The following is a 26,047-nucleotide window of genomic DNA, read 5'->3' as shown; positions in this document are numbered from 1 at the left end:
TTCTATTAGGACGGCCTGGGTTAGTCCGTTCTACCGCAATACTGCTCTAACCCGTTTTTACAGGACAGAACAGGACAGGACCTGCGCAACGAGACCCAACTCGATCCATCCATATCTCCAACTCGGCGAGCGCACACTCTAACTGATTGACTGCACCCGGCCCAACCAGCAACCAGCAACCAGCTGCCAGCCAACCATCACATCCCATCCACTTTCTCTGTGTTCTCTACATTGAATTATAGCTAGCAGCTAGCAACTCGACGCTACACTACACCATCCAGACCCTTCTCCTCTTACTCTCATTTTTCTCACTCCCACGTCCTCCCCCCCCGTCGCTGGGATCTCATCGACCGTCGACATCATCGTCTACGCCCGATAACCACGCATTACGCATCTCCACTCGCGACAACAACAACCACCACCACAACAACGATTTCACTGTTGACCACCGACCGCCTTTACTTAATCGTGGCGATCAACCTGACGCTGTCGCCCTCGCCCTAAGCTGCTCGATTCAGCTTCCGCAGCAGCCAGTCAGTCAGCGCAATGGATCCTCAGTGGCAGCAATATCCCTCCGCGAACTCGCCTGGCTCCTCGAGACGACACAACGGCAATACCCAAGCCCCTCGAGACTACACCAACCAGCCCCCGCCTCAAGGCGGATATAAATACGACCAGTTCCACGGTGGCGCCCCCGTCCATTCTGCTGCTGCTCCGCCTGCTTCTGCTCCTGTTGGTAACCCCAACTCAGTCGCCTCTCCAATCTCACCTTCGCAGATGCGCGACGGCAACGGTGACGTCGCTATGCACGATGCTCATGATGCTCATGCTGGTATCAAGTACCCCATGAGGCCCCTTCATCAAGCTCACATGTCGGGCAGCCGCCCCGTCAACCTTCACTCACCTCAAGAGTCTTCTTCCGTCGCTCAACGATACTCGCCCATGGAGGCGCTGTCCCCCACTTCACCTTACGCGCCCAAGTCGGCTTCAAACAGCCAATTCACAAGCCCGACCTCCCAGCGACAGTCGCCTACACGCCAGTCTGATTATTCTCAATCTCCATATTTTCCCGGCGCCCGCCAACACCAGCAAGGCCAGCATCTTCCCCCTATCAACCCTTACGCGTCTGCCGGTCACCAGGAAAATTATCCCTCTTCAGCTGTCGGCAATCTCGATGCTGCTTTTAACCTGGACCCCAAGTCTCCGAGACGGCCTGTGCCCCAGCAAGTGACAAGGGGCCCAGTACCCGAGTTCAAGCAACTCTCCTCGCCTGCAGATCTGCAGCCCAAGGTCAATTCACAGCCTCCGTTTCGCCGTGCCAACCCTGAGGGCGGTTTCATCAGTGTATGTTTTCCAACCTCTATAGCTTTCGAGACCATTTTGCTCACGATCTGATCAGCCTCTCCAAGCTCTAACTGTTCAATTGCCTGCTACGTATCGCATCTGTAACCCTAGCTTCAAATATGAGTCGTCGCGCAATCCTCGCAGAGTCTTAACCAAGCCCAGCAAGGGCACCAAGAACGATGGCTATGACAACGAAGACAGTGACTATATCCTCTACGTCAACGACATTCTTGGATCTGAAGAAGCCGGCCACAAGTATGTTGTGTAAAATTGAAGTATGTGGCTTGTAATTCTAACATACTCTCTAGAAACCGTTACCTTATTCTGGATGTTTTGGGGCAGGGTACTTTTGGTCAAGTCGTGAAATGTCAGAATCTCAAGACGCAAGAAGTAGTGGCTGTCAAGGTGATCAAGAATCGTACTGCCTACTTCAATCAGAGCATGATGGAGGTTTCGGTCCTCGATTTGGTACGATCATCAATTCCATCCATCAAGGTTGACACTAACAGAAAGTAGCTCAACACGAAGCTTGACAAGAACGACGACCATCATTTGTTGCGGCTTAAAGACACTTTCATTCATCGCCAACATCTTTGCTTGGTTTTTGAGCTCCTTAGCGTCAACCTTTACGAGCTCATCAAGCAGAACCAGTTTAGAGGACTCAGCACTACTTTGGTTCGCGTGTTTGCTCAACAGCTTCTCAACGGTCTCGCACTGCTTAACAAGGCTCGTCTGATACATTGCGATTTGAAGCCTGAGAACATTCTTCTCAAGAATCTCGAAAGTCCCATCATCAAGATTATTGATTTCGGCTCAGCCTGCGACGAGCGACAAACAGTGTATACTTATATTCAATCTCGATTCTACAGATCTCCCGAGGTTTTACTTGGTCTCCCCTATTCTTCGGCCATCGATATGTGGTCCCTTGGATGCATTGTGGTGGAGCTGTTCCTGGGACTTCCCCTGTTCCCAGGATCTTCTGAGTATAACCAGGTCTCGCGAATCGTTGAAATGTTGGGCAACCCCCCGAACTGGATGATCGAGATGGGCAAACAGGCGGGCGACTTTTTCGAAAAGCGACAAGATGAGTTCGGAAGACGGACATACCAGCTTAAACCCATGGAGCAATATGCCCGAGAGCGTGGCACCAAGGAACAGCCTAGCAAGAAGTACTTCCAGGCCAACACCCTTCCCGAGATTATCAAGTCCTACCCCATGCCTAGGAAGAACATGAAGCAGAGCGAGATAGATAGAGGTAAGGCCCCAACTGGTAGTAATGTCATGTACACTCGTGCTAACCGTGACAGAAATGAACAACCGCATCGCGTTCATTGACTTTGTCCGCGGCCTTCTTACAATCAACCCTCTCGAGAGGTGGTCTCCCCAGCAAGCCAAGCTTCATCCGTTCATCACACAACAGAAGTTCACTGGACCTTTCATACCACCCATGAATCTGAAGTCTAGCTCGCTGAATAGGTCTCCAGCACCTGGCACCCAGCAACAGCAACAGGCCGAGGCACTTAGCAAGCAGCGGGCTCAAGCGGCAGCAGCTCAACATCAAGCACAACACCAGGCACAACAACAGGCTGCTTCAGCTGCTCCTGCCCCCTATGCCAACCAGTACGCGCCTCAAGGTCATACGCAACCGCAGATGTACGGCAACAACTCAATGTATTCTCCCGGAGGCAACCACGCCAATATGCCATCGGCATACGGCCAGCAACAACAACACGGGCAGTATGGACAAATGGTCATGTCCCAACCGCCTCAGCAGATGCCTCAGGGGCAATATGCACAAATGCCCCAGCCCAACATGTATCAGCATCAACAAGGTGGTATGAGGCCAGCACGCCAACGGGCTTCAACCATGGAGCAGCAACAGAGCGGTATCCCCGCTGCCATCCAACGAGTAGCTAGCCATCTCGACCCCAGTCAGCCGATTCGTTTACAGCCTAGCCCGGCGTACTACCCACCCACTGGAGAAAGCATGGCGTCTGGCAGCATCGATAACCGCACGGCAGCGGGTCGAAGAGGTAGCCGCGTACAACAGGGTGGTCGAGGCAACAGGGACTTCATACGCAACTTGGAGGAGCGCACTCTGGAAGAAGGTTTTATGGGAAACCAGAACACTTGGCATTGAAGTGGCCTAACCTAACGAGGGACCAGGTGTCCGCGCCAATCTGTGATACGAGCGACTTCACTCAATAAACGAAGCCCTGCCGCCGAAGTCTTTGCGTCATAGCGTCCAACAGGCCGGAATTCATGGTTGGTAACGAAGCAAAACTCAATGGTGGTTCTAATGCACTAGAAGTCCGTCCTCCTCCCTTCGTAATCCAAGCGCCAACGAAGCAAGAGACGCCCCATGCCATATGTGCGTGCTCGGAATCGTCCACTCGACTTGGTCGGAATTGGTTAAGAGGAGGTGTGGCTCCAGTTCATGGCCAGGGACAGTGAACTTTCAGCGTCAAGGTTTCAGTGGGCTCGAAGCAGTGACATTTAGACTCGATTACAATGCTTCAAGCATTTATCACAGGAATAGGCTGAAGCCAAATTACGCAGATCCATGATGAAAGGGTGGTATTTGTTTACAGAATTTCTTTGTCTCGACACGATGAGGCACGTCTCAGAAACGGCCGCGGAAGTTATGAGGTTACTCTCGGGACGGCTTTCTTTTTTTTCTCTCGTTATTTTTCCTGTCATCAGTAAAGCAATTGGAGGGACGGGTTTACTGGTCAGGAATCCAATATGGTACAGAGTTGCCAAATCTCGGCTGAATATTATTCATGCCTAGTGGGGCCTGGCTGTAGATATTGTTATGCTTGTCTCGACTTGTTGGTGTATGATGACGGACGGACCGCGCTTGGTATATCATGGGGTAAGGGTTTGGGTTACAATTCCCATCTTGTAGTTGTATTGGTATTATTTGGGCGTGGGCGGCTTCAAAGGGGTCATTTCTGGGTGGACGAATCGAGGCATAAAATCATGAATTACCCTTGATGAAAGCGAATGGTTCTCCATCCTCAAGTGATACCATGACTGGGAACTGGGACACTGAATCGCTTCCACATGGCCGTAACATGTTCCCATTTTTTAGGGGTATCCGAAATATATATAGAGAGAGATAAGATGAAATGATTAGCTTTAATAGCCCACTTTGGACGTGTGAACCCCGAACGCCCAGCCCAAAATTTCGTACACCCACTGCTCCATTGTGTGGTCACCGTGAAAATGCGCAGCTTTTTCAATGCTGACAAGTACCTCCCAGTCTGTTATCTAGAAACCACATCCCCAAAAGTTCGCGAAGTAATCGTCAAACGCAATCAAGGAAAAACAAGAAAGGCGGTATTTTATCATCGCCCGGCGCGACCTCTTTGACCACCTCGGCCTCGTCGGTTGCCGCCCACGATTTTATCGCTGTACAACTGGTTGTTCCTTGATGAGCCATTCGTGGTGGCTGTGTCCATTAAGTCAGGGAAACCCATCGAGCCATCAACGATGTTGTCGTTGGGGTTGGGCTTGATTCCGCGGGTGCCACGGGGACCACTTGGAGCGTTTCTTGGCGCATTGCTGGACGAAATGGTATTGCCTGAAGGGGCTCCAAGCTTAGGGTACACCTTGATGATTCTACCATCAGCCTGTAACAGGTTTTAGCAAGAGTTCTGAATGAAAATTGGTCCCGATGGACTCACGGTCTTATCGTTGAAGGTCTCGATTACTCGCTCACCACCCTCGCGCGATGCAAAGGCTAGCTCGAAGAGGAGGAATGGGTTTGACTTGACAATGCGACAGCTTAGAATCTCGCCTCCGATGGGAGTCATAGCGCTCTCGATATCAGCGGCTGTAGTGCCAGGGGCAAAGTTTTGTGCCATGATAGTGAAGGGGCCTGCGAGACCCCGAATTGTCATCCCCATGCCATTGCCATTGCCATTGCCAGCGCCGCCCTTGCCTTTCACGATATTGACCTGTTGTGGCACGTCACCAGAAGTGTCCATGCGATCCACGGCAGCGGAGAGACGAGCAGCACGGCGGTTGTTTGCTCTCTTATGAGCAGCATTGGGAGCTGAGATGCGGGAGCTTAGGTCGCCTGAGACGGAGTGGTGCAGATCGTGTGTCCATTCTCCGTTGACATTGCCAGGTGCGGGCTGGGTCGAGCGGGTGCCGATTGTGGAAATTCGCTGCTGTACATGTTGGCTTCAACTGATCGTATCCTGTCTTTTACTGTAGCTACCTTCTTAACGCCGACACGGCTTGCTAGTGATTGGCCGGGGGCCGACTTGAGTTTGGAGGGTGCGCTTTGGCGACGGTTCTTTGAGAAGATGCGATCGGCGAGGGCCTCGTTCTTCTTTCGCTCACGCCCTGAGAGGATGTTAGGGGAGGGACACGAGAGACACGAGGGACTTGGGAAGATTGATTGTTGCTTACCCTCGTTAATGATCTTTTCGAAATCCGTAGCAACCTTGGCCATGATGGAGGCGGTTTCAAGGAAATCAATATACGGCAGAAATGGATGAGTTGAGAAGGAAGGACAAGGAATGGCTGATGATACTTGGAGGATCAAACAATTCGCTTGTTTTATCTTGTCCCTCCCTACAAAGGTTAAAGAAAAGAAACGTTGGCTAGTCTAGACTTGACTGCGACCGCGAAGCGCGTCTCCAATTAGAAATGGGAGAGAGCTGTTAGTGACCTGCAGGGGTGGGGGTGGTTCTATGGTATTGTCTACACTACCTTAGTAGGTACTAAGGTAACTATAAGGTAAGGTACCTCAAGCGCGGCAAAGTTAAGCGCATCCATCTCATGCAACGCCACTCGCTCAGCTGATAAGATAAGAGTCTTTTTTTTTTGTAGGTGGCCGCTTCTAATTTTGGGTAACTTATATCTAGAATTTCATGATCATGCTAGGTACCTGTAATCAAGCAGCAACTCTCCCATGGCTGATAGGTTATTGCACGGAGGCGCGTGTCTTCGGAGAGCTCTGCAGTTCGTACCGCGCAAGAGACTGGAGATTCGGCCTGCTTCTGCTTTTCAAACCCGTTCGTTTCGGCACTCACAGCGCATATTCAACTCGACGACGACGACACCGACTACCCAGGAGACGACTACAGCTCAGGACGCAAACTCTATAGCTGATGCTATCGCGAAAGATGCCCCAAAAAGCCTCGATGCCCCAGCTGACGAAGCAATATGGAAGAAGAAGGAAAACCTTAGAATGGAACGGGCAGTCAACAAGGAGTTGCAATATCTAAACAATGACCCTTGGAAAGTTGCAGAATATGTCAAAAAAGCACTTGAAGCAAAGAAATTCGATCAAGCCCATCTTTTGGTTCAAAAGGGCAGTAAAGATATGCAATTGGTCGTGTCATGGAATTTCCTATTGGAATATTTGCTCAACCAGCAACAAGTCAAGGCAGCGATCAAGCTATTCAACGAGGTAGGCTTGAGACACAGCCCTCACGCATGTTCTTGTCTCATCTGCGATACTAACATCATCTGAAGATGAAAAAGCGCGCACAGTTTCCTAACGCACAAACCTACACAACCCTGTTCCGTGGTCTCGCCAAGTCGAACCACCCTAAAACCGCTGTCTTCGAGGCTGTGAAGCACTATAACGCCCTTTTCAAGGACTCCCGCCTAGAACCAAACAGTACTCATCTGAATGCTGTGCTTAGCGTGTGCAACCGAGCGGGCGACCTGGACTCCATGTTCTCCATCGTCGACACTCTCAATGAGTCAACTCGAGCTCCAACTTCCTACACCTATACTACCGTTCTCAATGCTATACGATTCAACACGCTTGACGGCTTGGAAAAACTGTCGCCTGAACAGAAGGAGTTCAATCTCAAAAAAGGTACTCAGCGCGCCAAAGCCATCTGGTCAGAAGTTATGAGTAAATGGAGGCAAGGACGTCTGACCATTGACGAGGAGCTCGTCTGCGCAATGGGTCGTATGATGATCATCTCGAGTGACATCAACGAGAAAAAGGAGGTTCTTGATCTCATTGAACAGACAATGAACATACCCAACTTGTCCAAAGTCAAGGAAATGTCAGCTGAGGAAGCACGCAAGACAAATCCTAACACCGGTCAAGTGGTCAAGAAGGATAAGAATGGTGTCTTTGTCAGTCCTGGGAACAATACCTTGTCTCTGATATTGAAGGTTGTGTTGCAGACGAAGCTCAACAGCCTGGGCATCAAGTACTGGAATTTCATTCTTCGCGAATATAATCTCGAGCCTGACCGGGATTGCTGGTTGCGCCTCTTTAGCATTCTCAAGCAAGCCAAAGCAAGCGGTCATGCTACTGAGATTCTGGACATAATACCGGCGAGTATCACTGGGCCAAACTTCTATCGCATAGCCTTTGAAACGTGCGTTCGTGATAACATCAACCCAAATGTCATCAAGAATGCCAACCGCGCGTTCGACAGCATGATGAATCACCTAGAGATGCCCGACGCTCATCTCATGCGCCTCTACCTCAACGTTTCTCAGTCCACGCACTATCACTTGCGTGCTCGTGCTAAGGAAGGGGACGTGGCTGGTGCCAAACGTGCCTATGGCGTCCAGATCACCGACGCGCTTGATCGTCTGTGGGTGCCCTACCGCAAACTACACGATTACTACTTCAAAAATGTTAAACCTGAGACCAAGGAACAAAAGAAGGTTCTTTACAATGATCAACGTGAAGTAATTGCTCTCGCACGCATCATGTATGGATCATTCAACAAGGTCATTCAGCAGGAAATGCTCCCTGAGGAAGACCTCAAGAGAATACGCCCTGTCGGGGGGCGCATCAATCGTGAGATTCAGGCATTTTATGCCAACCGGGAGGAAATAGAACCCAACTTGCGCAAGACGAAGGGTCGTGGCACAGCCGAGGAAGATATGTCTACACAGAATGAGGCCATGAATACGGCCAATTTTTGGGACACCACTCAAGCAGGAAAACCCCGGCCCCCAAAGCAGACAGGCCGAAGGCAGCCGCATCGTGATAATGGCCCAGGTGATGGCTATCAACGCGAAGAAAGCTCAAGGTTCGAATCCGAGCCTCCAAGGCGTGCCCCCTTCTCGTACAAAACATACCTTACAGACAGCCAGCCGCCACCCAGAACGCGAATACCAGAAAAAGACCTACGCCAATGGAAAGACGGCACGCGGCCAGTGAGGCAGCCCGATTATGTCGGCTATCGTGGCCCTCGTCCTAGCTGGGACGCGACTCGTGACGACAGGAAGGCCGAGCGCCGCTTTGGCAACCCGCGACGTTAAGGCTCCTGCATATTGGAGTATCGAGTTGCGCTTGGGTCTATGAATAAGAGCTTCCAATCTGAAAAGCTCGTGTAAAACTAAACTGATGTATGTACGATTTAGACGGAAAAAAGGAGTGCGAATGTGTACTGATACAGCATATGGCGGCGTTTTGTTGGGCGATGGCATTTCTCTGCATGTACAATACATCACTTACACAATTGAAACCTTGGTCCTGTTGAATGTTTGTCATATCCACGCCATCACAAGCTTGAACGTGGAGGGTTACTCTCCCATGGTCATTCTGCTCTATTTTAGTCTCGATTAAGAATAGGTAACAAAGGTAGTCAGCCTCTGCTGCTAGTTGAATACCTTCTATTCTATAGCCAGCTTTATGACTACTTCTTAGGTCCATCTTAAACATTAAATACCCTGAGGGCAATCAAGCCCAGCAACTTCACTTAAGTTCGAATCAAGACAACGAATCAAGATAGAGATCCGAGGCCACTATAGGATACATTGACCTACTACCTTGGCTGGATGATCGATCTGAGAGCTGCGATTGCGTATTCGACGTTGATGAATCCGTGGCTGACGGTTGATCGCCTTCTTTGATAGTCAAATAAGATCTCTCAAGTACATTTGTGGGCGGTTGAAACGTGGTGGCCGAGGTACACCGCGATGGCGAGAACTGACCAGACTCTTGCGTGAGATGATCTTGCATCGATGGTGGTTTGTCCGAATTACCCTGAGTCCAGTTTGACGAAATCCGACCTATTTGCGGGTGGCTATGGCCTCCAGATTTGTTAAACCCGCCAAGGGAACCGACGAGTGTCGCAGGAGCAACCAAATCGCAAGAGGGCAAGGGCCTTGTGATGGATAGTGTCTTACGCCCTACAGGTTGTAGAGTAAGTGCTGTCGAGGCTTTGGGATGAGTTGTGATGCGTTCAAACTCAGTGGTGGAGCGCAGCGATTTGTCTTCCAAACTCTTATCATCCGGTGCTGCTTCTATGCAAGCTCGTAAAGTAGATGATCTTTCCAGGCTACAGCTAGACATGCCAGGAAGCGGATCTAGCTGAGGTGGACCTTTGTCGATGGCTGCTGAAGGGGGCGCAAATTCAGTGTCCTGCAGGAACGGCTTGGATACTTCAGAGACATGGACGCGCGACCCGATTGGAAATAGTGTATGGTTACTCGAGGAACTCCCATTGCGAGTCCATCTCTCTCTGGAGTATTGAAATGCGCTGCTGAGATCTTCCGCTAAAATATAGTCAGGTACGCCGCAAGCAAGTACTTGTTAGCCCACCCACCTGTGTTAAGGAGATGAGGCAGCCCTGGGACTTCAGATACTGAAATTTTCTCGAAGTTTATCGAAGAGGAAGCAGTCTTCCGTCGTTTTGGTTTCAGCCAACGCACAAGATGAGAATACGACGAATTCTGAGAATTTGATCTTTGACTTCTGCGCCGCGTTGACGTATCCTCGCTAGGCCCACTAGAATTGGTTTCTTCAGATCTATCGAGACGAGCCCGGCGGCGATTCAGTGGCAGTCTCTAGCTGCTAATCTTGTTATGAGGCTTGGCAAGCTCAGGAAACAGAAGCGGAATCGGAGGCTGAGGCTGAGGCCGAGGTTGAGGTCGGACCTTTTTCTTGAGCTTCGCCTGCCAGGCACCAAAGATACTGTTGGGCATGATGTAAGTAAGTGACGTAAGGTAGGGATGGGATCGGATATAGATGGTGTGACAAGACGAAGATGGTCAATCTTGACTGATGCGTGATGAAAAAGACTTCCTTGGTAGGTAGGTAATTAGATTAGTACTCAAGGTACTATAGCTACAAGGCAGGTAAGAAAACATCCACTGATGCAGAGTAAGTGCCTTAGGTAAGCTGATAAGGTGCCCAGGTACAGGAACAAGCTGAGAGTTTGTGTTACTTTGGGAAGGCTCCTCTGACTGAGCTTGAAATCAAATGCCATGGGTAGCTCTTGCGAAGAGCTTACAACAAAGTATCCGCAAGGAAGGAGTGAGTTACTGGCCAGTGCATTATCGCCATCGCATCACCAACTGCCTGAGGTAGTGTACCAAGACCAATGACAGGGAGTCTCTGGAAAGGGGATGTCCTGGAATGCAGCCCCGACCCGCATTTGATTAACACAGAAGCTGAACTTATATCTCCAATACATAGGCAGTCAAAATGCCGTTCAATGTGGGTCCTCCGTTCCGGGTGAGTGGGGCCGCACCTGGGCTGCCGGCCACACCTCGTCGGGCAATGAATGGTTGGGATGTTCTTGGCACAATGATATTGCCAGACGACGAGCTGAATGAAGAAGAATGATTTGAACTTCAGTTTTTTTATTGACCCTGATCTAATTTACTTCGAGGTCACTGCCCTACAAGCACCTAAATTACCACCAACATCAATTGAAAGAGCGGCAACATTGGAAACAACTCGGGTATAAATGCATTGACTGCAAACGCATGAACAAATCGATGTCCTAAGGGAATGGATATTGTTTAGTGGTCGTTATATCAAATGCAGTCGTAAACATGCAGCGGCTACCTTTGGTTAAAATCCTGAAAAGAGTCTCGGCGGGACTAACAGGAAACAGGTCGCGTAAAGTGAAAAGTCGCGTGGAGAGTAATCACTTAATCCCTCATACTCTACCTACCTAGGTACTAATGCAAGATACAATTTATGCATCGTCAAGTAAGTACTCACCCTGCGCGGGATACTTAAAGATTCTGCATTACCTAAGATGCCTATGCCGTGGCGCCTATTGGCCGATCTCGCGTCAGGCACTTAAATAGGATGGCCCCTCTCTCTACACGAGCCGAGACGCGGCTCAGGAGGGACAACGCGCTTTGACGCGTCTCCCTGACCACTTTTCTAAATGAGCATGCACCTAGGGAGTACCTCAGCGCTGGTTACCGGGGGACCAACCCAATCCAAGCAGCACCTCCACCAAAACCCATCACCGTTCTCATTCTCGATACCTTCATTTCCCTGCAATACAATAACGAGCAACATATAATCAAGAATTGACGTCCGGGCATATACTCATTCCTCTCCCCCATTGCCTCACTGATATGCCACCGGCCTAAACTCTTCTTCCGTCATGTCTCACAGAGCACGGCTCGCTGAGCTCAAGGCTCTTCGAGAGTCCGGCAAGAAGGTCTTTGATACTTACAAAGTTGCCGACGTCGACAATCTATACGACGAAGTTGACGAGGATGGATATAAGAAGGTTGTTCGGGAACGATTAAATCAGGATGACTTTGTTGTCGACGACAATGGCGAGGGCTACGCAGATGATGGCCGCGAAGACTGGGATCGAGTACAAGCCTATGGCTCATAAAGCGAAGAAGAAGCCACCGTCCGTGGCCGGCCCAGTAAGACTAGTCAGACTCCCTCCAGGACATGTTCAGGACAGCCCACATACTCACATGTCGGTTAGCGAAGAAGAATCGTCAGGAGGAGCAAGCCAAGCGAGCGGCCAATGACAAAGATATCAGTGAATACTTCAAAGGCGCCAACAGGACCCAGCCAAAGCCCAAGGTACGAACCCCTTTACGACATCGTGGGTTGACCAAACTAACTCAAATTTCTCTATCTAGGTCGTCAAGACAAAGGAGGACGACGACTTCCTTTCAAACCTCCTCGGCGAGGTCGACAACAACATACCTGCCCCTGCTCCCCATACCTCGAGAGTCGAAAGGTCTGGCGGGCGTCGCAAGGCTCGGGCCCTTTCACCTGCTCCTGAGCCTGTGCCCAAAAAGACCAAGACCCTCGATACCCGGTTACCGTCCCCTCTCCCTCCAGCCCCTGAAGATGACGATGGCTTCTTTCCCTCCGCCGACGATGACATTCTCGAGACTGCCGATGTCCCCATGAGCGATCCTGCGCCTTCCTCTCCAGCTGCAAAGGTAGCGCAGAGAAAGGCACAGATTAAGCAGGAACCAAAGGAAGACGACGACGACGACGAAGACATGATGGAGGTTGCGCATGCTGGCGCCATCGCCACAACCAGCGTCAATCTAGCAAGTTCAAGGCCGGTCAAGAAAATTCAGAAAGCAGAGTCCTATCCCACGCCTGCCAGCTCATCTCCTGTCAAACCCAACGACGCTCAAGTTGACTCAGCTTCATGGAATGCCCTCACAGAGAGGCTGAACGTCGTCACAAGCTCGCCTGCGGAAACAAAGACAATAGGCAAAATCGACCACAAGGATGCGATCGAGGAAGATGGCAGCCTCAACTTCTTCTGGACAGACTACACTGAGGTCAACGGCAATCTGTGTCTCTTTGGCAAAGTTCTCAACAAGAAGACGCGATCATACGTCAGCTGCTTTGTCAAAGTCGACAACATCTTGAGAAAGCTGTACTTCTTACCGCGTCAACACCGCTTACAAGATGGCGAGGAGACAGGCGAAGTAGTCGAGATGATGAACGTGTATGACGAGATTGACACCATGATGACCAAGATGAATGTTGGCATGTACAAGATCAAGGCATGCACCAGGAAATATGCCTTTGAGCTCCGTGATGTCCCCAAGGAAGCACAGTATATGAAACTTCTCTACCCCTACAACAGTGAGTGGCCACATTTCCTCCTCTAGGTCACCCAAAGCGGCTAACATGTATCCCAGAGCCTGAAGTCGACCCCAACAGACCCGGTGAGACATATTCTCACGTCTTTGGTAGCAACACTGCTCTTTTTGAACAGTTCGTTCTCTGGAAGAATATCATGGGCCCATGCTGGCTGAAGATTGAGGATGCCGATTTTGACAAGCTCAAGAATGCTTCCCACTGCAAGCTTGAGGTTTTGGCCGATCACCCCAACATGGTTTCTGTTCTTAGCGAGTCTGACAACCTCGATGCGCCTCCCCTGACTCTTATGAGTGTCTCATTACGGACTGCCTTTAATGAGAAGGATAACAAGCAAGAGATTCTGGCTATCAGTGCAAGAATCTACGAGAAGGTATCCCTCAGTGACACAACCCCTGCAGAAAAGCTGCCCTGTCGAACCTTTACAGTTATCCGGCCGCATGGCCAGGCGTTCCCGATGGGCTTCGATCACCTTGCGAAGAAAAGGAATCGTGGCTTGATTGTGCTGAAGAAGCAAGAAGCTGATATCCTCGCCTTCTTCTTGGCCCAGCTGGATGTTGCAGACCCAGATGTGATTCTTGGACACCAATTGGAGGGTGTAGACTACAGCGTGCTCCTCAATCGTCTGTATGAAAAAAAAATCCCCGGATGGTCCAGGCTAGGCAGGCTCCGACGCAGTCAGTGGCCATCGTCCATCGGCAAGACTGGAGGTAACGTTTTTGCCGAACGCCAGATCTTGTCAGGACGTCTGCTATGTGACCTGGCCAACGATGCTGGAAAGTCGGTCATGTTCAAGTGCCAGTCATGGAGCCTGACAGAGATGTGCAGTTTGTACCTCTCTGGAGATAACCGGCGCCGCGATTTTGACAATGAGGTTGCCCTGAAGACGTGGGCCAGGGAGAAGCAGGGACTTCTTGACTACATCACTCATATGGAGGCCGATACACACTACATTGCAGCCTTGGGCCTAGGTGTTCAAATGTTGCCACTGACCAAGGTTCTCACCAATCTGGCGGGTAACTCTTGGGCTCGAACGCTGACCGGCACGCGTGCAGAGCGGAACGAGTACATTTTGCTACACGAGTTCTATCGCAACAAGTACATCTGCCCTGATAAGCAAACTTTTCGCAGTCGCCAGCGTGCTGAAGAGGCACAGCGTGAAGAAGAGGCGGGCGAAGGAAAGAAGAAGGACAAGTACAAGGGTGGCTTGGTTTTCGAGCCAGAGAAGGGTCTATATGATAAGTTTGTGCTTGTGATGGACTTCAATTCCCTTTATCCCTCTATTATCCAGGAGTTCAACATCTGCTTTACAACTGTCGATAGACCAGCCACCGTAAGTTTGTCGAGTATTCCTGCTTGAACCTCGAGACTAATCAACCCCACAGAACAGTGAAGAAGATGAAGTTCCCGAAGTTCCAATCAACCAGGATCAAGGTATCCTACCTAGGCTCATTGCTACTCTCGTCAGTCGCCGTCGACAAGTCAAGAGCCTCATGAAGGACAAGAAGGCTACCCCAGAGGAGCTGGCCACGTGGGACATCAAGCAGCTTGCCCTCAAGCTCACTGCCAACTCCATGTATGGATGTTTGGGCTATACCAAGTCGCGCTTCTACGCTCGACCTCTGGCTGTTTTAACAACCTTCAAGGGTCGAGAAATCCTCCGCAGCACCAAGGAGCTGGCCGAGAGCAACTCACTGCAAGTTATCTATGGTGATACTGATTCCGTCATGATCAATGCCAACGTGGACAATGTTGCCGATGCGTTCAAGGTTGGCAACGATTTCAAGAAAGCAGTCAACGAGCAGTACAAGCTGCTTGAGATCGATATTGACAACGTCTTTCGCCGTATTCTCCTTCAAGCGAAAAAGAAGTATGCTGCTATCAACCTTGTAGAGAAGGATGGGAAGTTCATCGAGAAGATGGAAGTCAAGGGTCTTGACATGAAGCGTCGAGAGTACTGTGCTTTGTCGAAGGAGATCTCCCAACACCTTCTTAACGAGATTCTGTCGGGCGACGACACCGAAGTCTCAATCGCCCGAATCCATGAGTACTTGAGCGGCATTGCTGGCAAGATGCGTGAGCAGACTGTTCCTGTTCAGAAGTATATCATCCATACACAGCTTGGAAAAGCACCCAAGGACTACCCCGACTCCAACTCCATGCCTCAGGTCCAAGTCGCTCTCCGTGAAATGGCCAAAGGCAGGACAGTTCGCAAGGGAGATGTTATCGCGTACGTGATTACGGGCGACAGCAAGAGCTCTGAGCCTGCTCCCAAACGAGCCTACACTCCTGGTGATCTCAAGGCAGACCCTACTCTACTGCCTGACGTTGAGTGGTATATTGGCAAGCAGATCTTCCCCCCTGTCGAGCGTCTCTGTGCAAATATTGTCGGAACATCAACATCACAACTGGCAGAGCACCTTGGTCTTGATATCAAGCGCTACAGCTCATTCCAAACCCAGCAGAACAGCTCAAGCAACGACCTCGAGATCCACCCCTTGGACTCTCAGATTCCAGACGAGGTCCGCTTCGGTGACTGTACTCGCCTCTCTTTGCGTTGCCGCAAGTGCAAAAGCTCGTCCGTGTTCGAGGGCCTGGCTACGTCCCCCGATCATGTGTCCCAATCCGGTGTCATCTGCGGTTCGTGTGGTAGTTCCATCTCGACACTCTCTGTCGTGGCCCAGATGGAGCACGCCATTCGCACTCAGACAAGTCGGTACTACGAGGGCTGGTTGGTCTGTGATGACAGCCAGTGCGGCAATCGAACACGGCAAATGAGTGTTTATGGTTCACGCTGCCTTGGCCCTAAGGGACTGGCCCGAGATTGTCTCGGTCGAATGCGTTACGAATATACAGAAAAGGCTATTTATACTCAGCTTCTCTATTTCGCCAGCCTGTGGGATGTCGATAAGGCCAAGGCCAAGGCCACGAGCACTGAGATGTCCAGGCAAGATCGGGAGAATATCCTTGCATTGGCTGAACATAACCGCATACGCTTCGGAAATGTGAAGGGTGTTGTTGACAAGTATCTCGATAAGTGTGGCCGGCAATGGGTAGCCATGGATACTCTGTTCACCAAGCTGGGCTTCAAGCCAATGGCCTGAGTTGGTTGGGGATGTGGAAGGGCCTTAATGTGTATGCCGTGAAACGTTAATGTATGTTATTTGGGTCAGTGGCGTTGTAAGGATTAAATATTTGCAGGGCTGGGTATGTTTAGGATTAGCAAAGAGGGACAACAGCTTCACATGCAAGTAATAAATGGTTTTGGCATACACAAGAGCAAGCGAAGCGAGTTTTTGGTGGTGTTTAGGGGCTTGCAGAAAGCGAAGCATGCTGAGCGCTCTAGTACCAAGTTATAGTATTTGAAAATTACCAAAGTTTCCCTATACTCGTTCGTTCTCTCAGGACATCTTCTTCCCTGTGTCCAACATTCACTTTATTACTATTCACGATCAAGAGGCAGCGAGTTTGAACATATATGTAAATAGTCCCTGCCAATGGCCCATGCTTCTTCGAAATTAGATGATATACAGCAAAGCATCATCAAGACCCGTTCATTAAAGCTCGACCAGGCTGAGCGCCTCTATACATTACACACCAAGTAACAGAGCCGTTGGCGAGCGGTCATGCCCTTCTTGGTACAACAATGCATATGCTCATGAGGCTAAGTCAAGAGAGCCTGAGTCGTCATCATCAATCATGGTCTTGTTTGAGAACCCTTTCCTAACCCCATCGTGACGTGATGTGATTCGCCAGCGTTAAGTGAAGTAGCAACATCTAAAGCCAGCAAAGGGGCGAAAGCATGGCGAGAGGCTGTCCACATATAACGAACGAAAGGCCAGAGAGGAAGAATGCACCGAGAAAACCATTTCATTCCGCATCATTCCATTCCATTCCGTTTCATTCCCTTTCGCGTTCTGCCTCGTTGAGTTCGAAATAAAATTCAACCGCAAATGCTCTGAACACCACCTCCGCCATCCACCCCGAGTCGTACGTATGTATATGACGGTTGCGACGTGATCATCGTGACGCTTTTTTTACCATCATCACCTCCCCCTTTTCGTGCGTGACCTCTCCTGGAGATAAAACAGCCAGAAGTATGCTGGCCAACGACAATGGCAGGGCCATTCCGAACCCTTGAACCGGAAATCCTCCACAACATTAAAGAACTGAAACACACTCGAAGCATGATCAGAAAAGGGGCTGAAGTAGGTGTTAATGAGCACAATGGTGAAGGAAATCCCTATTCCGATGTAGGGGTCACCTCTCACGCTGAGAGGAATCGTGTCCGTCTGTCTATGGGCAAGGTATCATGAGTTCTGGAAAAAGAAAATGTGCTCAACTTTTGTGACACGTCTGATAAATAAATAAAAGGCCTGTAAATGCAAGAAAACACAGCACCGCCTAGTCTATTCTGCCGAAATGCAAGACACCGAAGGAAGAAGAATACTTTTACTCGCTCTCTTTCTTATCACTGTCAGGGACAGCCTTCGACATCGCGGGGGAGGCAGAAGTAGACGGGGGCGAAGCCGGGTGGTCATTCTCCATGTTGGCAAGGAGGCTAAATACATGTCAGCAACTCAAATCTGAATGTACATGGCACCAGTCAAAACTTACCTGAATGCATTAGAGTGAGAGGTGTTCTCGCGGGTAGGAGGAGTGCCAGTTCGTGAAGAAGTAGCAGAGTCCTCACCGCGAGGACCAAGGTAGCCGCCGGGACCCATGCGTCTTCCGCTGTTACTACGAGAAGAGAGCATGGAAGCAGGGCCAAGAGAGATGTTGCCGCTTGAGGTTCGGTTGGCAGAGCCCTTCAGGCGGCGCAGGTCGTCCATTCCGACCTGATTGCTGGTTTGTTGTGCGTAACCAGCTGAGAAGTTGCGAGCGTCGCCTCGTCCGACAGGAGGGCGACCACCACCTCGCTGATTAGTGCGAGCAGCCTCCTGAGCTTTGGCAGCCTGGGCAGCCTCGGCCTCAGCTCGGACTTCATCGAGGGTCTTGGGTCCCTTGTTGGTCTCCTTGGAGTGCCATCCGGCCTTGCGCAGGTCAATAACGTCCAGGAGCATGAACTTAAGTCGGCTGGGAAGCTCGGGAAGATCCATCATGGTCTGGATGCGCTGGAAGTAAGCGTCCATCATGGGTCGACCCTTCTCAGTGCTGTCGAGGTTGCCACCAATAGTCCTGAGCAGCTTGCTAAGCGACTCAACTTCAGCCTCGTCAGGTACTCCCTTATAGTCGACGAGTTTGTGCACACACTCGTGCATGATACGTTCTGTAAGCATGCCGAGCTTGTAGAGTTCACCAATGAACTGGACTAGACCAAGACCACGTCGCTTGGCAGCAGCAGCAGCATAGTACTCATCGGACAGGAGAGCAGCCTCAGCAGTCTTCTTGCCCGCAGCGTCTTCTTCCTCATCAGGCTTGTCAGGCAAATTAACGGTCCAACCACGCTCAAACTCCTCCTGACATCTGTTGAGAAGGTACTTGCGGAACAAGTTACCACCGCTGACGACGTTACCATTCTTGTCTTTGATACGCTCATCACGGACGTCGGGGCTCATAGTCTCGAGCATACGTTTGCAGAACTTGGCATACATAGAAGCCCAATGGGCCTCATCGGTGGCCTTCTCAAAGGTGAGCTGGATGACTTGGCGAAGTGTACGCCCGTCGGACTCATCCTTGGACTGAGATGCAATAAGCAGGATCTGGTCTGCAATTCTGTCGAACTTCTCGGGTGTCATCTTGTTGAGTGCCGCCTTGACCTTTCTTTGAACCATATCAGGCTCAAGATGGCCAGAGGGATTAGCAGCGGCTGGGTTGGCATTCCTGCCAACACTTGTAGGCTTCCAACCATTGGCGGTCTGGGCAATGGGCTTAAGCTCCTGGCCTGCAGTCAAAGGCATGGTCTTAGCAGCCTGAGCTTCCCTGACGCCTTCGCCACGCTGGCTGCCGCCGCCACGACGACGAGACCCTCGGGGAGAGTTAGGAAGTTGAGAGGGGCCGCGGGAGGAGCCGCTTGTAGGGAAATTGCTGGGACCACGGCCCATGGAACCAATACCAGGTCGCTGCTGGTTGGAAAGGGCGAAACGGAGTTCAGAGGTACTGTTACTGGGAAGAGGCCGGGAAGCGGTAGGGGCGTTGAAGCTACCCATCGGAAATCCACTGCCGATACCTGAGCTGGGGCCACGAGAGCCTCGGCCAGAGCCGCCAGGAGTATTGGTTCTTGAACGGTCATCCCCGATAAGAGACTTGACTTGCTGGCCGAATTCGAGAGAAGGCTGCTCGGTAAAGACCTTTTGGAACTGCAACAAGAAGTTGGCATCATACTTGAATGTCTTGCCCTTCTTCTGGACCGCTGCATTAAGAGCAGGATTGGGCGACTTGATGCCAGCAGGGTAGATATCTTGCTCGATGACCTTCAGGAAACGGGCAGACTTGAGCGATTGCAGGGCGGCGCTAGGTTGAGCGGGCTCAACAGGCTTGGTGTTAAGAGGGGCCAAGTTGAGAGCAGCAGGCTTCGCACCGCGCTTCTCGTGCTTGGGCGCAGCAGAGTCGGCAGGCTTGTCGCCTCCAATCTTCATGCTAGCAAGCTTGTCGGTAACAGACTCGACCTTAGCAGGCTCAGTGTCCTTGCCGCTTCGAGCCTGGGAGAGAAGTTCGGCGACTGAAGGAGCAGATGAGCCGGCCTGCTGGCGTCGCTTCTCCTTCTCCTCCTCGAGACGCTCCATCTCGCGCTCTTGTTCTCGGAGTTTGCGGTCCTCCTCTGCAGCGTTCTTGACACGGTCCTTTTCGGCTTGTTCCTTGGCAATGGCCTTCTGGGCCTCGACCTTTTGACGATGCTCTTCCTCGGCCTTCTCACGGCGAGCATCCTCCTCCTCCATCTCGCGGATCATACGCTCTATCTCTTCATCCTCAGTTTCCTCCTTGTTGGCAGGCTCGGCGGGCTTCTCGGCCTCCTTCTTGGGCTCCTCAATCTTGAGAGTGGCTTCAGGGGCCTTGACCTCAGGTTCGGGCTTGCTTTCAGGTTCAGCCTTAGTAGAGGGTGCAGGCTCGGCCTTGGTCTCGGAGAGCTTGGCCTCAGATTGTTCAGCAGGCTTGTCTTCGGTTTTAGCTGCAGGCTCAACAGGCTTTGGCTTATCCTCCTTGGGCGGCGCCTGCGTGGCTTGCTTGATTTTCTCCTTAAGCTCATCCTGAATCTGCTTAGCAGTCTTGGTGGCAGCATGACTATCAGTGCGGCCATGAGATGGGGTTGATGGCTTTGGAGGGGAAGTAGACGAAGCAATCACGGGAGGAGTCTTGGATTGCTGGATGCTGGGAGCGGGAGATGATGGAGTTTTGAAGGACGAGGTGTCAATGACTTCACCAGCAGCGTTCTTGATCTGGATAGCGGCGCTCTTCTTAGGCACCTTGACGAAGCTGTTTGCGGTGGGCTTCAATGACGAGTTCTGGGGCTGGGGAGTAGATGATACCACGACCGGAGCATTTGGCTGGCTGGCGCTCGGTGGCCTCTCAGGCTGGGATGGTGTTCGTGACATGTTGTGGCCATGCTGTGTGTAGGGAGTGACGTAGTTCTGTCCGTAACTAGGGGAGTTAGCCTGGGGAGGAACAGCCATATATGGCATATTGGCATAATTGTATTGCATCGACAGTGGGCGTCCGAAACCATCCACCGGCGGGGGAGGATAACCGTAGTTCTGTTTTTTTTTTAAAGTTAGCATGTATTCAAAGAAGCCACTTCCTGGTGACAAGTCGAGTGACGGAGTTGGTTCATTTAAGGACAGGGGTTGGAAAGCATTTTTGGGATAACTGAATGACGTTACACGCGAGCTGCTGGTATCTGGTCCTCGCCATGGTTGATCTGAACGTTTACTGAAACGCCGACGTTGGTTGAACTCGTTCCCATGCAGATCTCGTGACAACTCTTGTGAGTGGTTGACCTGGACCGACTTTTCCAGGTCGCCACGCTTCCCCTTATTCTTTTTGCTGTTTTTCGACAAAGGCTTATCAACTTGGGAAAGGGGGTACTGTACTTGTTGATGCTGTTGAGGCATGGGAGGTTGGTAATGGTATTGAGGCGTCATGCCAGGCTGCATGGTGGCAGGCTGCATGTTAGGTGTACCCGGAAGCGAGGGGACGAGAGCCGGGCTTCGGGCAGGCTGAGGAGAGTTCGGGTACTGAAGGTTGCGGCCCTGAGGCTGGAAAGCTGGGGGCATGCCACGACCCTGACCAGGGCCGTTACGGAACTGGTTGGTGGGAGGGAATCCCATTTGCGAGCTGTAGTTGCCGCCATGGGGATTGAATCCGCGGCCACGACCGCCCTGTGGCTGGAAATTACCTCGACCAGCGCCGTCACCTTGAGCCGAGTGGCCAGATTCACGTCGGAAGTGAGCTCCAGGCTGTGCATTGGGGTTCGTTGGAGTAGAGCCCTGCCTCATGTGGCGCTAGAGAGTGAGTCAGTGATGAGTTCGAGGGTAATTGTTTGACAGACGAATCTGAAAGGACCTACTTCGCCATCGCTACCGAGACTGCCAAATGTCATTGTATTGCCTCCTGCCTGTTGGAGACCAGAAGGAGGTCGACCGCCACTGGCTGAAGGCTGAGGAATAGGTGAAGGTGAGTGAGCAGGAGAGGGAACTCGGGCATTTCCACCACCAGGAATAGGAATGGGCGCAGCACTGGAGGCCTGAGGTGTGCTGTTGGTCATTGCGGGAGAGTCGTAACCGAACTGGATGCCAGGCTTGCCAGCAGTGACCGGGCCACCGTTGGCGACAAAACTGTTCGGACCGTTGGCAGCCATGGTAACGGAGCTCTTACGAGAATGATCGGGGCCGTTGAGGTTAGCGCTGCTGCGAGTGACAGCAGGGACAGCGGGGGTGACGGCGGGTTTGCCGTTCACAGGAGACGATGAGGCGTCTTTCGCATTCTGCGAAGAAGACGAAACTCCAACCACCGCGGGAGGGTGGGATCCAGTTGCGACTATAGGGGCCTGGGCTGACTTCTTAGGCGCACCTGCAGCAGAGGCATACGAAGAAGCCGTAGTCGCGGGGCTGTTGTTCGCCTGAATGGGATTCTGCTGGTTGGCAGGCGACGTCATATGGGGAGTTCGGTGCCGTTCGCGATGTGAGATTGCGGTGGTGTTGGGATATTTTTTTTTGTGGGCGTCGAGGGAGAAAGCGGAATAGATGGCGCCGGGTGCCGGGTAGGGACGTGGAATTATTCGAAGCTGCAGCGGGGCAACAAGAATCGACGACGACGAGACGCACAAGTCGTTTCCCTTTTTTTTTTATAAAAAAAAATAAACGAAACACCGCGATCTCGGGCGGAGAGATCTTGTAGAAAGAAACGACGGTAAGTCCGATGGGCGGTTCGAGAGGTCGAGATAGGCCGAATCGAATCGATCGATCACAGGAGAGCGAACAAGGGAGTGCAGTCGTACCAATGAAGGCGATCGTAGAGACAAGACGGGTCAAGCTACGTACGATCCTGCGCGGCAGCGACAGAAGAAGAAACGGAGGGGAGAGGGTCGCTGTGATGGTCTTAACACACACAGGACGTGGTTCCAAAGCAGAAGCAAATGGAAATGGGTCGGGTTAGAATATTTTCCACCGGACCAAGAAGGTTGAGTTGGTGAGGATTCAGAAAAAGCCAGCAAAAATTTTTGGGCAGTAGGATATGATAAGGACTGACGGGAAGGGGCGAGGGAACAGGGCTTTCTCCGGCAAGACTATTTAAGATTTGGGCACTGTGCCCGCAAGCAATGAAGCAATGGTGGGTAATGCACTTCGGGGCAGTGAGTCAGCTGTAACCGGGCATCGACAGAGCCGTTAGGGGTTCTGGCAGTGACAGCTTTTCAGGGAGTCCATACAGTGTCAATCACTGCCAAGAATGTGGTCAACACTGTCGCTCCCACGGTTTTTTTTCTTCTTCTTTCTAGGCACAGCCCAAACCCAAACCAAACAAACATCCAGTCTCGAGTTGGTTGGTTAACCCGGCTTGACCTCCAGCTAAGAAAAGACGCCGCATACCTAATTTCTCCATCCATTCGCCCACAAAGAGCACTACGTCGATCCCGTCCCCGCGGGCGAGGGCACGCTAGTTAAGGCGATAAACGGAGTCTAAATCTGGCTGGATATTTTGAGACATTGCACATAACTAACTACCTAGGTATACGAGATTCGAGAGGCATGAAAACCTACGCCTCTAGTCCAAGTGATGGAAAGCTTATGAAAGTTTGGCATAGGTCATCGGTCCTATTGGCTTGCTTACATTATCACCTTAACTTTTCGTCACTAGTGCCACGAGGGAGAGTGTTGTTGAGAATTTGAGTATGAAGGTGGGAATCCGAATCCAACTCACAGGCGCATACAAGTAATTACAATGGATTCAGAGACGCCCAGGCTGTCTTCGTTGGATGCCTGTCAACTTTGTCAAGTAACCTCACTTCCATGTGGCAGGGAGCACTCAGCTTAGATGACTGTATATTCAGTCTGCCTAGCATGACATGCATACACGAAAGTAGTTGGACTCAATGAAAACGACATACCTGTAATCTAAACACGAGATCAGGCATACTAGGTAGGTTTCAGTCAGTTCAACAATACAATGCAATGCAATGCATGTATGCTATGCCCTCAGCATTGTACTTGCAAGGCCCTTTTCGGGCGTATTGATGATGATTTCACGATATCTTTAAACCCAACAAGCGACGCAACACAAACTAGCAAGGACAGAGATAGGCAGGTCCTCAGTCCGATGAGCCGGCTCGTCTGTGCTCATCTCCAAGGCGATCCGCAAGTGATGGTTTCAGGACGATTGCTACGGCCGTTTGGATGAGCGCACTGAAGGCCATTGTGCAGGGAAACAGGGCGTAATGACTAAGCTCTAAGCAATGGATGTCAAGATTGTTAGGGCAAACGGCAATTCCGAAATGGTCGTCAAAACATGCGATTTCTACGCCTCATGCCCAACCCTTCCCATTGATAACTGAATAACAATGAATCGTCCATAACGGAGTGGAGTGACGAGCGACACTGGTGTGAGAGCGCATGGGCCAGGCGTGGGCATCTGCTGAGGAGATAAATAGACAAGGGCATGTCGGGAGGATATTGGCTATTTCGGGGCATCTGACTGTTAACTTATCATGGGCAATGACACCAAAGGGAGTCAGTTCTGTGCTCTTTCAAGTCTTCCAAGTCTTCCTAGGTATTCGGACCAAGGTTGCAAGGGTAACAATGCTCAAACTGGCAGCCAATCTAACTTGAATAACCTACCTATGCATAACCTGATTCGTTCTCTCAGAATGGCTGACTGGACTGACTCACTCACTGATCTGTCGACTTGCGGCCCAGCCAACAACATAACTACTACTTACTATCTACCCTCAGGACGCAAGAAAACATCAGGCCTCTATATGGGATATCAAAATAAACTAGCAAAAGGTATCCTAAACTCATGCTAAATTCATACCAAGTTGCCTAAATCCTTTTGTCATTTGGGATCAAGATCCAGAGTTTTCTTTCCTCCGTAGATACCTACCCAATACCAACTGAGTTAAACTTGGCTCAATCAACCTCACTAAAAGCAAGAATCCTTCCTATACGCACGCACTACCTCACCACCATCGTACTAAGTCCGCAAGGTCCGGTCTAGGCATCACTCTAGCAGGCTGCAGCAGGACGGACTGAATCTGATGAATTGTTTCACATACTCATCAACCATACTTAGATGGGAAACCCGAGCCAGACCTCTCTCCCTCCTTGTGTATTATTTCAAACATGATTTCATTTGCCTTTGATACCCCAAGTTCACTTATCGAGGTTTCTCAAACTCAAGTGACTCTGACAAGCAGCTCCCAATTACCCAAAGTCAGACGCACAGGTATTGTACCAACATTCTATCTATCTATATCAAACATGTTATTTGGCCCAATTGCAAACTCTAACAGATGGTAGGAGCTTTATACCGTTGCTCTTAAAGCAGCTGCCTGCTCTCACTACCTACTAATAAGACTGATGTGAGACTTTGCAAGAAAAGGGTCACACTATATGACCAATCAAAACAATTGGTATTTAATTATTCATCGGCTGTTCCCTCTTTCGTACCTAAGCAAATGCAACATGATCGTTGGCATTGCCGTCACGCAGCCCAAGAGCCTTTCTACCCGTGGAAAAGGCTAGTTGTTACTATCATTTGCAGCCACTAACTTCCTTCACATAAGTATCACTTTGATTAGATGAGGTGTCCCTTGTATTGTTAGCAGCCCTGATCTTGTGGTGGACGTATCTCGCCCTGTCTGTCACCCAATTTGTGTTGAACATGTACCTGAATAGCCCTTCCCAAGCCAAAAATATTCACAATTTTTGCTCTGCTTCACATTGATGCGTTGCTTGTTTGTTCTAACTTGGCAGCCCACGACTTGCACTTCTGTCTAAGCGACTTATATATATCTATTCAACCTGGAACCACGTCAAACACAAAACCATATCGCAGAACTTTGGTCGTCTGATTATGACGAGATGCAATCAAACCAATGACACAGTCACAATTAGAAGAATTTGACATTTCGATGCATGATGTAATGATGTGCATTGCACGTGTGATCGTCGATGATCAGTCAAGAGAAAAAAGTATGTGCAGCCAGCCTTTAACATAACTGTATTACTCGTTGCAGAACAACTTCAAATCTCAAGCCGATATAGCCAAGCAGTTACTGGAAAGTCGGTAAGGGCGTGTATATATGAAACAAACGATCCGAAACCTCCAACAAGTTCGATAGCCAGAAACCTCAGAAATAGCATAAATCGTTGGCCTTTTCGCACTTTTCTTCTTCTTTTTACTACTGGAGACTGTCGATCACCCGCTCTTCGC

General features: G+C 50.6%; 8 protein-coding genes across 17 annotated transcripts; 5 read left to right on the top strand and 3 right to left on the bottom strand.

Annotated features, from left to right (window-relative positions):
• Positions 1–4,552, top strand: FVEG_07109 (CMGC/DYRK/YAK protein kinase). Of its 8 annotated transcripts, XM_018895658.1 has the most exons (8): positions 1–732; positions 778–1,344; positions 1,400–1,599; positions 1,653–1,812; positions 1,861–2,599; positions 2,652–3,452; positions 3,511–3,609; positions 3,656–4,552. In XM_018895658.1, the coding sequence occupies exons 1-7, from the start codon at positions 547–549 to the stop codon at positions 3,528–3,530; spliced, it is 2,673 nt and encodes an 890-aa protein (XP_018752962.1). In that variant the 5' UTR covers positions 1–546; the 3' UTR covers positions 3,531–3,609; positions 3,656–4,552. The 8 variants fall into 8 exon arrangements, with proteins under 8 accessions (XP_018752962.1, XP_018752961.1, XP_018752958.1 ...); XM_018895657.1 differs by having other exon boundaries at positions 3,511–4,552; XM_018895654.1 differs by having other exon boundaries at positions 1–1,344.
• Positions 4,182–5,951, bottom strand: FVEG_07108 (hypothetical protein). Its single transcript, XM_018895650.1, has 4 exons — positions 5,767–5,951; positions 5,573–5,700; positions 5,034–5,519; positions 4,182–4,979 (listed from the first exon to the last, which is right to left on the bottom strand). The coding sequence occupies exons 1-4, from the start codon at positions 5,807–5,809 to the stop codon at positions 4,695–4,697; spliced, it is 942 nt and encodes a 313-aa protein (XP_018752954.1). The 5' UTR covers positions 5,810–5,951; the 3' UTR covers positions 4,182–4,694.
• A 211-nt stretch (positions 5,952–6,162) lies between these two features.
• On the top strand, positions 6,163–8,851 carry FVEG_07107 (hypothetical protein). Its single transcript, XM_018895649.1, has 2 exons — positions 6,163–6,772; positions 6,838–8,851. The coding sequence occupies exons 1-2, from the start codon at positions 6,272–6,274 to the stop codon at positions 8,602–8,604; spliced, it is 2,268 nt and encodes a 755-aa protein (XP_018752953.1). The 5' UTR covers positions 6,163–6,271; the 3' UTR covers positions 8,605–8,851.
• FVEG_16018 (hypothetical protein) lies at positions 8,762–10,730 on the bottom strand. Its single transcript, XM_018905252.1, has 2 exons — positions 9,894–10,730; positions 8,762–9,843 (listed from the first exon to the last, which is right to left on the bottom strand). The coding sequence occupies exon 2, from the start codon at positions 9,638–9,640 to the stop codon at positions 9,056–9,058; it is 585 nt and encodes a 194-aa protein (XP_018752952.1). The 5' UTR covers positions 9,641–9,843; positions 9,894–10,730; the 3' UTR covers positions 8,762–9,055.
• Positions 10,731–11,696: 966 nt separating this feature from the next.
• Positions 11,697–11,936, top strand: FVEG_16017 (DNA polymerase alpha subunit A; the record flags this gene model as incomplete). Its single annotated transcript, XM_018905251.1, has 1 exon — positions 11,697–11,936. The coding sequence occupies one exon, from the start codon at positions 11,697–11,699 to the stop codon at positions 11,934–11,936; it is 240 nt and encodes a 79-aa protein (XP_018752951.1).
• A 62-nt stretch (positions 11,937–11,998) lies between these two features.
• Positions 11,999–16,287, top strand: FVEG_16016 (DNA polymerase alpha subunit A; the record flags this gene model as incomplete). Its single annotated transcript, XM_018905250.1, has 4 exons — positions 11,999–12,136; positions 12,196–13,168; positions 13,225–14,516; positions 14,569–16,287. 4 exons carry the CDS (start codon positions 11,999–12,001, stop codon positions 16,285–16,287), a joined length of 4,122 nt encoding a protein of 1,373 aa, XP_018752950.1.
• Positions 16,288–16,380: 93 nt separating this feature from the next.
• FVEG_07105 (translation initiation factor 4G) lies at positions 16,381–22,870 on the bottom strand. 2 transcript variants are annotated; one of them, XM_018895648.1, is made up of 4 exons: positions 21,687–22,870; positions 21,211–21,621; positions 17,801–20,874; positions 16,381–17,744 (listed from the first exon to the last, which is right to left on the bottom strand). In XM_018895648.1, exons 1-4 carry the CDS (start codon positions 22,272–22,274, stop codon positions 17,636–17,638), a joined length of 4,182 nt encoding a protein of 1,393 aa, XP_018752949.1. In that variant the 5' UTR covers positions 22,275–22,870; the 3' UTR covers positions 16,381–17,635. The 2 variants fall into 2 exon arrangements, with proteins under 2 accessions (XP_018752949.1, XP_018752948.1); XM_018895647.1 differs by having other exon boundaries at positions 16,583–17,744; positions 17,801–21,621.
• Positions 22,871–23,134: 264 nt separating this feature from the next.
• On the top strand, positions 23,135–25,547 carry FVEG_16015 (hypothetical protein). 2 transcript variants are annotated; one of them, XM_018905249.1, is made up of 3 exons: positions 23,135–23,362; positions 23,421–25,057; positions 25,132–25,547. In XM_018905249.1, exon 2 carries the CDS (start codon positions 24,321–24,323, stop codon positions 24,636–24,638), a length of 318 nt encoding a protein of 105 aa, XP_018752947.1. In that variant the 5' UTR covers positions 23,135–23,362; positions 23,421–24,320; the 3' UTR covers positions 24,639–25,057; positions 25,132–25,547. The 2 variants fall into 2 exon arrangements, with proteins under 2 accessions (XP_018752947.1, XP_018752946.1); XM_018905248.1 differs by having other exon boundaries at positions 23,135–25,057.
• Positions 25,548–26,047: the final 500 nt, after the last annotated feature.

This window comes from Fusarium verticillioides, chromosome 7, assembly GCF_000149555.1.
Source record: "Fusarium verticillioides 7600 chromosome 7, whole genome shotgun sequence".
Taxonomy (NCBI): domain Eukaryota; kingdom Fungi; phylum Ascomycota; class Sordariomycetes; order Hypocreales; family Nectriaceae; genus Fusarium; species Fusarium verticillioides.
This window is presented reverse-complemented; position numbering and strand designations above follow the sequence as displayed.

Coding starts and splice junctions, on each gene's coding strand:
- FVEG_07108 (XM_018895650.1), bottom strand. CDS start 5,809: ATGGCCAAGGTTGCTACGGATTTCGAAAAGATCATTAACGAGG. Junction 5,701..5,766: donor CGAAAAGATCATTAACGAGG/GTAAGCAACAAT, acceptor ACATCCTCTCAG/GGCGTGAGCGAAAGAAGAAC. Junction 4,980..5,033: donor AGACCTTCAACGATAAGACC/GTGAGTCCATCG, acceptor AACCTGTTACAG/GCTGATGGTAGAATCATCAA.
- FVEG_16015 (XM_018905249.1), top strand. CDS start 24,321: ATGGGCAATGACACCAAAGGGAGTCAGTTCTGTGCTCTTTCAAGTCTT.
- FVEG_16018 (XM_018905252.1), bottom strand. CDS start 9,640: ATGTCTAGCTGTAGCCTGGAAAGATCATCTACTTTACGAGCTTGCATA.
- FVEG_07105 (XM_018895647.1), bottom strand. CDS start 22,274: ATGACGTCGCCTGCCAACCAGCAGAATCCCATTCAGGCGAACAACAGC. Junction 21,622..21,686: donor GTCTCGGTAGCGATGGCGAA/GTAGGTCCTTTC, acceptor CTCACTCTCTAG/CGCCACATGAGGCAGGGCTC. Junction 17,745..17,800: donor TCTCACTCTAATGCATTCAG/GTAAGTTTTGAC, acceptor ACATGTATTTAG/CCTCCTTGCCAACATGGAGA.
- FVEG_07107 (XM_018895649.1), top strand. CDS start 6,272: ATGGCTGATAGGTTATTGCACGGAGGCGCGTGTCTTCGGAGAGCTCTG. Junction 6,773..6,837: donor CGATCAAGCTATTCAACGAG/GTAGGCTTGAGA, acceptor CATCATCTGAAG/ATGAAAAAGCGCGCACAGTT.
- FVEG_07109 (XM_018895652.1), top strand. CDS start 547: ATGGATCCTCAGTGGCAGCAATATCCCTCCGCGAACTCGCCTGGCTCC. Junction 1,813..1,860: donor AGGTTTCGGTCCTCGATTTG/GTACGATCATCA, acceptor AACAGAAAGTAG/CTCAACACGAAGCTTGACAA. Junction 2,600..2,651: donor GCAGAGCGAGATAGATAGAG/GTAAGGCCCCAA, acceptor TAACCGTGACAG/AAATGAACAACCGCATCGCG.